The sequence below is a fragment of the Larimichthys crocea genome, chromosome XXI, assembly GCF_000972845.2.
Source record: "Larimichthys crocea isolate SSNF chromosome XXI, L_crocea_2.0, whole genome shotgun sequence".
Taxonomy (NCBI): domain Eukaryota; kingdom Metazoa; phylum Chordata; class Actinopteri; family Sciaenidae; genus Larimichthys; species Larimichthys crocea.
The window spans coordinates 14171616-14185346 of NC_040031.1; the positions used below are offsets into that span (position 1 = coordinate 14171616).

At 42.5% G+C, this 13731-nt stretch overlaps 1 protein-coding gene across 2 annotated transcripts in view; it reads right to left on the reverse strand.

Moving 5' to 3' along the window:
* reln (reelin) overlaps nucleotides 1-13731 on the reverse strand; it is an 85851-nt gene that overhangs the window by 62956 nt on the left and 9164 nt on the right. For both annotated transcript variants that reach the window (XM_019260909.2, XM_019260908.2), the window contains exon 2: nucleotides 3692-3799. In XM_019260909.2, the coding sequence (XP_019116454.2) occupies nucleotides 3692-3799 (108 nt within the window). The remainder of the gene's footprint in view (nucleotides 1-3691; nucleotides 3800-13731) is intronic.

Consider the following 13731-nt stretch of genomic DNA (forward strand, 5'->3'; position numbering starts at 1 on the left):
CGTCATCGTAATTATAAATATGGAGACATTAAGAATGAATACTTTGTGTTTGAATGGATAATGATGTGATGGAAACATTTTACCATTAAGGGAGCAATACAAATCAGGCCACATGTGACATTTCTTTCCACTCAGACTCTGGCATGTGGGGTCCAATACATCACCTCATCATAGCTGTGTGACATACAACACTGAACTGCTGTCACTTTAAAAGAAAAACAAAAAAACAAATAAATTAAAATCATGACAATGTACGCAAGTCTTTGTTTTCATCATAAAATCTTTGTAGACGCCAGTTTGGAAGCTGTGTGAGTTCCTTTCAGAAAGCCAAAACGCTGGAATGGAAAGAAAGAAAGCTCTTAATGGAATAAAAGTCAAAGGAGGGAAAAACATGAAGCAGTTGGAATTCTCCAGCAGCTGAGTCAGTCCAGACTCATGTTGCTTCTCTGGAAGTGTGTATGGACATGCTCTCCGTGCATGTTACACATAGACACGTAGTGTTTTTTTTTGTTTTACTGTAAAACATGTTGCAAAGGTCTCTAATGAGCAATTGGGTTGTCAAACTATATTACACAATATAATGAAATTAATCACTTTGCACTCTTCTACTGACTGTATATTGTGACTTCACTACTCCCACAGTGACACCTTGAGTCTTTCCTGCCAGCTCCTCACACCTTGAAACACAATCATTGCTTTGGCCATGCTTCAACGTGTAAAAGCCACAGGCCATTTACACTCTTATGTATTGCCTCTATCAACATTGTTTTTAGCTCCAGTTCGTCTGATTCTGCACTAGCCATAGCAAAGCAATTACAGCATCATAAAGGTTTGTGGTTAGCCACCCGGCGGCAAGTGTGGGGGGGGGGGTCTCCTGTCTTTAGGCAGTGGAGGAATGAGCAACTGGGCAACTGGAGCTGCAGCTCAGCCCAGAAGCCAAAAATACATGGCATTCTTCAGACTACCCTGATTGCTACCCCAATTGCTCCATCACACTTGAGCTAATTCGACAATGAGTGGGTGTTAAGCTCTGGCGACGCAGTAAAAAGTCAGTCCCTCAAAGCTTCACATTTTATTACAAATGTAGTGTGAAACGCATTGTTATTCAGAGGGAGTGGAAGCCAATAAAATGCTCACTTTTCTGCCCCCACGTCGCGGTGTCTCTCTCTCTCACTGTATATGTGTGAGGGTAACAACATTAGTGCATGTGACAGACCAAAAAAAACGAAAAAAAAAACACAAAAGACAGAGAAAGATCAGTGATAGAGCTTGTGTATTGTGCGGCCATGCACATGTGAATGCACTGGTTTTATGAGCTTTCCGTAAAAAGCGGTGAAGGGTGACACGGACGGCCGAGGGGAATTCTCTCTCTGCAGTCACCCTGTCTACTTGCTGCAAAAGCTCTGACCACACTAACCACAAGACATCCCCACACAGAGTGTACAAACACTAACCTCTCTGTCTTTCCCTCCACAGACTTCAATCCAGAAAAAAATCAAAGACTACTAAGACAAAAGTCTTCCTTTTCTTCTTGCATAGCATTATCTTGTGATGTAAAATCTCAAACACATTCAGCAATCTTAATTTACCACTGATCTTCTCCCTGTGTGTGCCACCCTGTGGTGGCGGTGCTGTGAGCTTTCGTTCTTCCCGTGCAGGGGTTCATGTCAGTTCCCGCACTGATACATCTGTCAGCCACATGTTCCCCCAGCCAGCCGCCGTGCTAACAGCTGTACACAGCTGGAGTGTGTGCATGTGCTTTTGAGTGAGAGTGGGTGGGTATTTCTTTATTGAATTCCGTGTCTTTGTGTGCATGTTGCTTTCTATGTGGCTCTGTGTCCCCTACATGCCTTCATTGAGGGGGATTAGAGCCGCACCCTCTTAGACGCTCTACATTAAACACCAGACTTGTAAAAGACTCCCTTTTGGTGTTGCGTGACGCTGTTGTTCTCACAGATCCCTTAATTTTTGTCACAACAACAATGGACATCAAGAGGTATCTCATTGCGTTATTGTTCCACTGCATTATCTTCAAAGCATTTCGCTCAAACACTGGCTCTCTTATGCACAGTGGTGTCACCGGATTTCCATGAGCTCAGTGATGAAACTCTCTCTGGGAGAATCTCTCTGCAGCCCTCCCAAGGCTGAAGAGTTGTCTCACCACAGATGTGACCCGGTTCTGCAGACCAGCCAGGGTGCTGCCACTTAGGATATGGAGGGTGTGTCATAATATACCTAAAAAGGGCTCTTGGACAAATGAAGTAAAGGAAAAATAAAACTGGAGCAGTCCCACTATAGGCACTAAGAAAAGGACTATGGTGGCGGTAATAAACCACCCTTCTGTTTCGCCTTTAGGAAAACACTGATTCCTAAAGATGGAGTCCTGAAGCCTACACTGAGAGATGATGCAGGAGAATCAGAGCAGAGAGAGTCGGTGCGGAGGACAGACTGAGTGACTGTTGCTGTGAAACCTGGGCGGCATCACTGCTTAGCAGATTACACATACTGTAACGGAAGGCTTTACAGACTTCTTTAAACACACACCATGCAGAAACTCACAATCCCACAAGCTGCTGCCTATCAGTCTGTGCAGCCCTTCTCTTAAAACTTTTCAAATTAATGAGACTGAAGCAAAGGTGACGCAATCCTTGCTTGGATGCCTCCCCAGTAAACAGTGCTGCCAAGAGTGAAGAGCTGCCCTGGCCCGGGGTGAAGTCAGTGTCTGAAGAACAGTGGAGTTAGTCAGGATAAGTGAGCCCGCTGGGCAGCAGTTCTGGGCCAGTGGCCCTGTTCTCTAGGGAGTTCTTTATAGCCAGTCCATCACCCCAAGAGAGCCCCCACCCCTGCACACAGGGGCTCCATCCGCACACACTTCATCTGAAACTAAAAATCCTCATTGTGTGTCCAGAAATGGGTCACACTTAAATTTAATTATTTACTGAGTAATTAGATTGCACTTGTCCAAACAATTTTAAGACTCAATTTAACTTGCAGTACATTGAATTTAGAAAAAAAAAAAACCCAGCTAAACAGCCAGATAATGAACAGAAAAAAAATATGCTGATAACAACTAAAGACTGGGGACTTGGCAGTTTTTACAGCAAGCCAAAAATAAAATGAAATAGTACTTGTTTTCTAAACTGTTTTCCATCATCCACTTCGTACTATTGGAATGATACACTATGAACTTGTACATGAGTAAACCAAGTGCCAAAACCACTGCACTATTTCTGCAACTCAACATGTGACCAGATGACCTGATGATCATAAATAAGGCTTCCTTTGTTATTTAAAATTTGATTTTTTTCTCTCAGAGGACTGACGTGTCCTTTTACACTTTGTTCTGTAATTTCCTTTCCTCATCTCATAGTTAGTTTTCTGTTTTCCTTCTGTCAAGCATCAATGAAAATGCATCTGGCCAAACCCATGGTCACATCAGCCCACTCCTCATCCATCATGGACTTGTCACAAACGTAGTGGGGAAGTGGTCTTATGCTCATTCTGGGAACGGATGTGGATCACTGAGCTGGGTCATACTCACTGTGGTACTCCATAGTTCCTCACTATCTGGAGGATCTGAGACATTGTTTGTGCGAAAAGGCAAAGCTAAGCTGAGCATTTAACAAGGGGCTTGTTTTGGCACGAGGAAGCCACTCTAAACAGCCCACACTGGAATCTTATGAAGACTTACCAAAGCCGAAGGCAGCTGGAGCAGGGATGGGAGCCGACTGGACTGGTGTGGAGGTGTAGAGGCCAGTCACCAGCAGACCATCAAACGATACACTGGTGGAGATGGTTACTGAAGAGACAGAAAGAAGTAAGAGGATTAACATTAGTGTTACTCTCAAGCTAAATGGAACTCTACTTCCAGTTTGTCACAAAACACGAGACAAATATAAGTTATAAAATATAATGCTTTCTTATTTTAGTGAACCTTCCACCTCTACAGCTTTTAAAGTCAGAGATCACAAGTAATAAGTCATGCTCACACGTCGTTTGCAAGCCACACCAATGATTAGTCGGTGTGATATATATGCCTGTGGACAGGAAGTCTGAAAACGTGTACACACCACAAATCCCTAACATCCTGCTGCTAATGAGCAGAGTTCAGGCGTTAACAAATGGAAATGTAGAGTGACCATTAACTGGGAGGCCAATGAGACCAAATGCTGCAGGTGGAGAGGAGAGCGCACAGATGTGTAAGCAGGTGTTAAGGGAAAAATATCACACGTACACACACACAAATATACAAAGACACAAACATCTCCTCACTGCAAACGGCTCAAGAGTGTAATCGAACTCATTCTGAACAAATCACAGTGCTTTAATCAAGCCTGTCTCTATTGACAGCCATATTAGAAGAGACTGATGAACTAATTGGCTGTAACCCTAATAGCCTTGCTAAGCCTCTATTCATCACAGGTCACCACAAACAGCATCAGAGTAGAAAACCCGCCTGAGGTCTATTAACCAGCTGTACAGATCTACAGCTTAGTGTATCCAGCAGCAAGTTAACTATTGATCTACCCAGTAAACAAAGGCCCTGAGTGACGGGACCACAGAGCCGGCTGCATCACTGGAGGAAAAGAGCTCAGCCACTGGACTGCTTCCAGCCAGACAGATCCAAGCACAGGGGAACAGTCTGTGGCTCAAAGAAGAACACACTCCCAAAAAATACACTTTTAAACGCTGAGGAATAAAAATCCTTTGCAGCTAGGAAAGATGGAGGCATTGTTATTTCCTGACCCTGGAATCCCCCTGCTTTCGGTGGAAAAGAGAATGGGAGAAGGAGACACCCGTGGCGTTGCTGTGTTTTTAGTAAGAAAAGCTAGTTAGGTCTCGGGGCGTTCATTCTTTGGAGCTTTGTGTGTTTTTTCGATGTGGGAATCTGGGCAGAGCAGACTCCTGTGTGGCCCAGTCTCCATGCCTGCTTGTCTGGGTGACTTCATTAACACGTCCTCACACGAGCACAGACGCCCAGCATTTGTGTTTGTGTCTGAATGTGTGTGTTCTGCATATGTGCCTGTCTATAGTTGATGCGCTACGCCCTGTCTTAAGAGCACAGTTCAGCCCATCTCTCCCCCATCTTTCATATCAAAGCCTCAATAATTAATCCCATAGCTCTCTTTATTGTATGCAGATATTTCCTGCTTGCGGTTTTCAGCACAGAAATCCAGCTTTAGCATAAATGCTGTATTTAACTTGCTCTCTGCTCCACTATAGTATAGAGTCAATGACACACTAGTTTAGGCTGCATGACCTGAATTTTAAAATATCTATATAAGTGAGAAGATCCAAGCATGTTGTTGACACTTGCTGCAACTATGTAGTCCGTGTTTTTTGTTTCAATCATCTAACTTAAAAACAAAACACAAAATAAAACATGGTAACATCCATAAAATACAGTGCATGCTTGGTTTCTGTTCTGAAATACCATTACTCTCCATAGCCTGATATGACTAATAATGTAAAACGTAGGCAAATATTATTATTTTTTTGTATGAACTGCTCCAATAAGACTGTGTGAGCAACAAGTAATTTCTTTCTATTTCTTCTTCTTATCGGCTGAGAGCACTGCCAAATTCTATCAGCATGTACAGCGCGTACAAGAAGCCGTATTGTGAGAAAGGCAGATATTTTGCTTGGCAACAGAAGCATTATCATATTCAATCCATGTTGCTCAGTGCACCTCTAACACTGCAATACCAACAGAACGCAGCGAAAAGGCCTTATCATTCAAGCAAGTAATTATCGTGCTCATACTGAGGATGCATGTGCTTCACTTTTATGCTATTTTTGCTCCCTGGAATACATTATCTATTCAACAAATCCATTCCAGAGTGTGGTGAGACAGGTTATAAGTGTTAACATTATGTTGTATTGATCCAAGGCCATGCCATGATGCAGTATTTAATGGAGTAATGGACTGGGCTTATAGAACCAAGTTGGAGCAGGCTTCACCAGCCTCTGTACGCACAATACGCTCATTTCTGCATTTCCACTGACCTGCATCACCAAGGTTACACACACTCCATTACTCTCCACAAACACTTGCATATGGGCTATACACACACACACAAAAGATTTTTTCTGCCTCCACTGTGCTATTTTTCTCTCTTTATCCACCGCTTACACCTTTCTTCCAGCCTCTTTCCCTCAGCCTTACTCCCATTTGAGGAATCATGGTAAAAAAAAAAAGCTCTCTCTTGCACTTTCCCCATCTACTCCCTTCTCATGCATTTCTTGCTCCCTCGCAGCGGTGTGCCTGCACTCTGTTTGATGTGGAGGTTGGGGGAGAGAAAGAGTGGAGGGGAGGCAAAGCTAGGGGGCACAAGGTTACAATCGAAAAAACAAGAACAGGGGCGAAGAGGGATGCAGAGGTAGGTAGTAGTGGAGTGGCCCACGGAGAGCGGCGCTACCTGATCAATACAAATGCAAGATCTAAATTATTTAGACAGGCCTCTAACACCTCTCTCTTACTCGCCTGTGGAACGCAACAGACGGATGAGCCAATCAGATCAGATGAGATGAGATCCAATCACCTGTGGGGGTACTTCACACAGACACACATTCACTCTCTCTCTCTCACACACACATACAGATCTAAAGGAGGAGGCTGGCCGCCTTTGATGGTAGCCTTTAAAATTCTCGTCCATACTTCATTTCTGAGTACTGTTCACTTGGCCGAGGGGGATGAGAAGCCATGAGGAGGGAATGGGGGTGAACTTTATTACCAACACTCATCCAACACATAAGCAGGTTGTGTGCTTGCGAGGACGTGTGCGTGTGCACGTTTGTGGATTAATTGCATGTAAACGCACCAGGTGTCTGGCTGGCACGGTTCATCCAAACATCTGGACTCAATTTTCTTTACCATGAGAGAGAAAAGAGACTAACAACTTTACAATGAAACACGTACTGGAGGGCAGAAGGAATGAGGTATTCTGGAAAGAAGACAACAAATGGCAGTTTAGCATCCAAGAGGAGTGCAAACGCTGTGCAGTGCAGAGTAATGTACATAGATACATGGATATTAGAGTATGTTTACTGTATCAACTTTGATTTCCAGGTTAATATTGACGGGTGGTTTGGGTGGTGGCAGAGTAAATTGTGGAGGCTGCAGGTGCTCATAATATTTTGAAGAGGCAGAGCTTCTGCTAGTCAGGTGCACCTTGTCTCCTGACCTACAGGCATCCTTTGCTCCTGATCCCTCCATCCCACTTTAACTTTGGGGCATGCTCCTAGACAAGTGTGGTGTCTGCAGGTGCACCTAACTTGCAAATGTAAAACACTCATTACACTGTATGCATAGCACTCACACCCACATGCACATGTTCATACTTTATATTTGAACACACCACAGAGCACATCCCTTGGCCCTAAGCCAGCATGTAATATTGATGATGCGATGTGGTATGCCTCATTACAGACACACACAACCGTGCTCCTACTCAACTATTGATGGGCCTGGGGCTTTCTTCACCTCTCTGGATCCGTCAGGAGTAATGTTAAGGCACAAAGTACCAGCACACCACACCACATCACACAACACAACACAACAAAACACAACAAAATACGCATTTACAAATACAGTACTGGCTTTGCTGACAACACACACACACACACACACACAGAACAGACACAGTGGCGACTACTCAGTAAAGGAAAATTAAACTTTGATGACAATTCAGCAAAAATAATATAATAAATATCTGCCAGTAAGTTGGAAAGTCTATTTTCCATCTAAGTTGTTTAATTTTTCTTGGATCTCTAAACTTTTTTCTGGCCACCTGGCATGACTGCATCAGCTCTAGGTATTGTCTGAGTGCATTACCTTACCCTGAATGCTGTAAAAGCATCTTCTACATAGAAATAACAAGGTCCTGAAAGAAGACAGTGAACAGATGTTTAAAATTTGATAAGATACTAGAGTGCGGCTTTACACAAGTCCCAAAGCAGTGTGTGGTTGCCTTTAGAAACAAATGCACCTGAGGTAGACAGAGAATCCATATTTTTTTTCTGGTTGTTTGTTTCTTTATTTATAGTACAAGCAGTGAGGGAGCAGCCATGATTGATATATGGTTTTGGTCGATTCCAGGTCTATTAAACAGTGAAAAACAGACCAAAGTTTTGCTCGCTCTATGCTGGGTCGGCAATCATATTAGTGACATGAAAAATAGGGCCCGGTGGCATCCTAAAAGCAATAGTCTCCTTATGAAGCAGCAAAGCATGGTCGCCACTGTCGTTGGCAACGCTTGGTGGCATGAGCTCATTCTTACAAAACAGCATGATGAGGGATTAGGCTGGAGCTGGACAGGAAGTCTGGGAGCTCTGAGAGAAGACCTGATTAACGTCTCAGCCTAGTCCACATGTATTGAAGTCCCTGTGTGGTTGGCATGGCCTGAACAGCTCCTTTCTGCTCTTTGTGTACAAATACACCCGCCAGCCTTCACCACACCCACATTCATAACCTTTACATTACTTAAGTCTTGGAAAAACATTGAAAAAGTACCCAAGACTGGAAAGACAGACATAACAGCATATACTGTTGAATGATTATACCATAAGATATTCCAAGTCACGTAATGATTCCAGTAATTTGAGTTGCGAGACACAACAACAAGATACTGTAGCAGCTAGTATTATCAATGAAATCCCCATTTCTTCCCAAGTGAACCAGGAGGACGCCCTTTTTGTTTCTAAGTGGATGGAGGTTTTCCTGGCAACAATCTGGATAAAGATAGCCGACCATCTGACCCATATCCCACTGGCAGACACACACGTGCCCCAGAGAGGACCAGGAAATGGAGGCCAGACCATGGGGAAGCTATAGTTCCATCTGTTTCTGTGGTCATGCCAATGTCGGGGTGCCACTTCACTCTGAGTTTCCTGAAATGGTTCAAACTGTCAGTCACCTGAGCATGACACCATGAAGGATAGGCCGCTTTTCCCTCTCATAATGAAGGGCAAGTCTGGTCCTTTATACCAACCACAGTCTCAAGAATGCAGACAAACTAACTGAATCACATAAGTATGGATTTCTCTGTACAGTTTCAGAAGATTGTGTGGGAAGTGTGTTTCTGCACATATATGTGTCATGCGGTGTTCCAGTCAGGTCTTAGAGGCATCATTCCATTGCGTAACCTTCTGGCACCATCCTGGCCTGCCGGCAATGCCATCTGCTGCTGTGAAACACTAGATCACAGACAACCTACCAGCCACTGAGCTTCTACAGGTCTGCTTAACTACAACATCTCCAACATTTTTTCTTTTTTTTTTGTAAAAGGCTGAATGAATGCAATTAATCTCTTGGGGCCAGTTAACAGGTCGTTTAATGATCCCTGCCAGAGATTATGACACACAAACTATACTTGTTCTTGGTCCAATTCGCTCAGTTGAGGTTCTACTCTGTTTACCAAGGAGCAGAACTGAAGCCTTCCTGCCTGCCTAACTTGGCTTCACCCCTGCAACAGCCGTGGAGAAAAACAGGAGTGAAGAGGCAGTTCTGTCACACACATCCTGTTCCTCACACATAATCTGCTTCAGAATCACACTTCATTGTGTAGTGTATGTATGTGTGTGTTGGTTTACATTCATATGGGCCTGTGTGTCACATGCTTGAACACGAGCAAGCATAGGTGTGTATTCTACACAAGAAGAAGCCTCAGTTTATATCTAAGTCACCTAAGTATGGAGAATTTTTCTTCCCTTTCGTTATGATTCCTAGCGTAGCACCATTTTCATCTGCAAGTAAGCTACAAATCATATTATTCTGCACACAGTGTGCTATCTAGGACTTCTTAGTGATGTGCCAAGAAGTTGACTTTTGACTTACAAGAAAGATACAACCCCAATGGGAACGCATAACCACTAATAAACAGAGCCAAATCGGTGATAGCAGAACATTTCCTCATAGTTTCTAACTCAACATTGCATGTTCCGAAGAAGCACATCACGTAGTGACAACTCAAAGGCTTTTTTACCAGAGATCGGCTTTGATAGTGAATCATCTCTTTTGGCTTTTAACATTATTCATTGGTTCATTGTACAGAGGCCTCAAACAGTGCCCAGATCCCATCGAAGTACTGATCTTTCTTATGACTCTAAATGGGTTTTGATAAGCTACAGTTCTGCTGTGTGGACCTTGTCTTCATCAGTCTTGATATATTCTTGATACAAATAGACAAGAAAGAAAAAGAAAGCAGCGTGGTTGCAAAACCAAACAACAGGGTAAGAAAACTTCAGCTTCAACTTCCTGCAGAGTCACTCATTAAAGGCATCCTCTAAAGCATTAAATTAACTAAATATTCAGCAAACAATGCTTATTGGTGGTTTCTGTAAAGGGTTATATTGTAATGGGGTTCAGGAACACCATGATTCTTTCCCTCTGTTGCTTGGTGACTGCCAGCGCTGGAGAATGAGCTGTCCCTATGATCAACACCATGTGTTCTGCACATGACAAAGAAAGGGCTTCAGCCATCCAGCCCTGATAAGCAAAGCATCCCCCATTGCTTATCAGAGCCACACTGAACATGCTAACACACAGTTGTCGAAGCCAAGGTGTTTAACATGAGAACCATGCACCAGAGAATATGAGAGAGAATAACTTTCATGTAAACTAATGCAGGTTAAAGAGGAAAGTTGCTACTGCGTACAGCTTAGCTTTCCCCAGAGAAATTCCAAGGAATGTAGGAAAACACTAAAAGCCCAGTCAGCCTCAAAAACTGGGATGAAACCCAAACCACAACTCTTTACCCAAACACACACTATAACACTAAATATATATTTTTAAACAAGTCTACAGCAAGCTCAACACATCACAGCCATCCATACGTGTAAAAGCACATGTCATCATCACAGGTTAACCTCCTCTACACACTCAAACATAGACAAACTCACAGAGGCAACCAGCAATCCAGTTGTGAAACACGCAAAATGCAGACATTGGACATTGACCAACGCAGTTGCATAATTCCCTTTCCATTTCACCTGTTCCACTGGGATCTGCCCTGATAGGAAACAGGAAAGAGGTAATGAGGGCCAAGCAGTCTACAGCCTTTACAACCTCATTGCCTTCTATGTCCCTCTGAGGGACAGCAGGCCACTTAGCCTAAGTGACCTCCATCCCCTTCCCACAGCTGGCCTGTCTCCGATCTCCCAGGACCTCCAACAGCCCACCTCAAACTGCTTCACAACTGAACGAGCCAAGATCAGAAGATGTCTGTCAAAGCAAGGCCTTGAGAGCAGGGATTTGCTCATGTCAACAAAAGTGACACCCATTCTGTCTAGTTTGACCTACCCAGTCATAAAAAGTTATATAATTTGAACAAACACGCAATGCCTACATCATTCTGAAGTAAGGAAGGTAGGTCTATAACAAGGCAAGAAGAAAGGGGATCAGTTCACTTCATCGCAATAACACAACTGAACAACACAGCCACTCATTACAGTGCTGTTATCTAGAAACACACTGCTTGATTGCCAATGCCAGAACTTAAACTGATCACTTGATGGTCTATAGGACAACTAAGTGTGCTAAGAATTTCAAATCTTCCTGCATTCATCTTCTGGAAGTTTGTCCCACATGTAATCATATCCAATATCTGAGACAAATCACCTCGGTCATTAGATCTCTGTTCTGCCCAATGTGCATGGTAATCTGTCAGTAAAAAGAGGCAATCTGAGAGATCTAAGGTAGGAAGATAAAACAAGAGGCAAGGTTGTTCTCCATTTAATGAAGCCCATTACATAATAAATGCCTATGACTATGACTATCTATGTAGAAGTATACTGAAAGTCTCACAAAGTCAAGTCAAATTAGACTTGTTTAAAATTGTATTCATTTTAGCATGATAATTAGCTATTTAAAGGCATTTGGTAACTCTATATGCTTATATTCTAGGAATGAAGAGGTCAAACCCATAAATTTGTAACCACTGCAGGGATAGCAGGTGTACACTTCAGAGGAAAACAGCTTGATACCCTGCCAAAGGGTGGAGTCAAACTACAGAGAATTACAGAGTCTATTACATCACTGTTTTAGTAAAGAAACTGCCACACAATATACACCTCTCCTCACATACAATGAGATGAATATACTAAACTTAATAAATGTCAATATCTTGGAGCCGCTCAGTCATGTTTTATTAATATGACTCACAGTGCTCGTATTGAATTATTTACAACAGAGATTAAATAGCCTTAAAAAGTAAATATTCTTTTCAAAATTGTATATAGAATCTCCAAAACATAAAAGACTTGCTGTTTGTTTTTTTTTCTTGCTGAATTTCCACCCCTGTATTCCCAACATTGCATATTCGAGGCTCACTCAGGCTTATGAGATGAAAGGGAATAAGCAAGTAAGTTAGCACCAGGTGAACCTGCCCTGCTCTTAGCCATCCTCATGGGCTGACACTTCAAACTGCAGTTTTTATCAGAGTATCAACCTGGACTTTTGAACTGTTTGAGCTTCATTAAAAGTAAAAGGCGTGGTGCCTCGCTTTATGTTGGACAGCAATTGTGATTAGTGATCCAAAAACAACTCGCAACGCTTTTCTCACATGTAGTGTGCATGGACGTTCATCAAATCTTCCACACTTGACAGAAGAGTGGACCCATTGGATACCAAAACAAATGTGTACAGTAGTTAAAATATAACTTATAACCGCATGCTTTTAAGAGTACACACAAAATGAATCTGCAAATTAGTCCATCTACCTGTCCCTATAACATATGAGTACTGTACATCTGGACACATCACCTTTTTGCAAAATCAGACAGCTGCTCTGCCTATTAGTACCGACTACTGTGTGCACACACATGCATTTGTGCACATACATACACAGAGCTTTCAGCAGAAGCTCAGACTCAAGCTGTCTGCAGTATTCCAGGCTGACAGCAGTCTCAACCACGTTCCCACTATGACAGATATAATAGCCCTAATATAAATAATGGAACTGTCACTTTACACAGAGATTCTCTTTACATCCCTGCTCTGTCAGTCCTTTTAAGGATCTCTTGAGCACTCTGGTTCCCCTTTCCTGCATGCTTACACAATATTGTCATCATTACAGCTCTTATATGCTATAATGTGACCTTATATGAGATACTATTTAGATTTATTTAGAAGCATTAAAATGTTTTGTTGTTTGTTTGTTTTTTACAGATGTTGCCTTTTTTATTCAGAATAATACATAATGCATAATCATACAATATAATATGTACATAGATCGACATGTTACTGGTGTAAGATGGGTCTCCTTTAAAGATATTTTTGTGTTTTTTTTTTCAAGCTTTATTTTTGATAGAGACAGCTGAAGAGTGACAGGAATTTGGGGAGAGAGAGATGGGGAACGACATGCAGCAAAGAGCTGCAGGTCGGATTCTAACCCTGGGCTGCTTTGATGCCCCAGATGGGTCTCCTTTAAAGATAATCGAGCCATGGACCACGCTGTTTTGTCTCATTTAGTTTTCCAGAGAAAATATCTACAGGTTTCTCATTGATCCTAAAAATACACAACTGCAAACAGATGTAGTTGAAGGACAACATGATAACAGTTATTCAGCAAGAAAATTGGAATTCAGCTCTCAATCTTGAAGCAATCCTAAAGTTTGGCAAATTCTTTTAAGAAGTCGAAGACATCCTGGGAGCTGGAAAGGAAGCCAGGATATTGTGCCTCACTATTTTGCTCTCCGCTCCCTGCTCTTTCTTGGCGTGAAAATTACAGATTA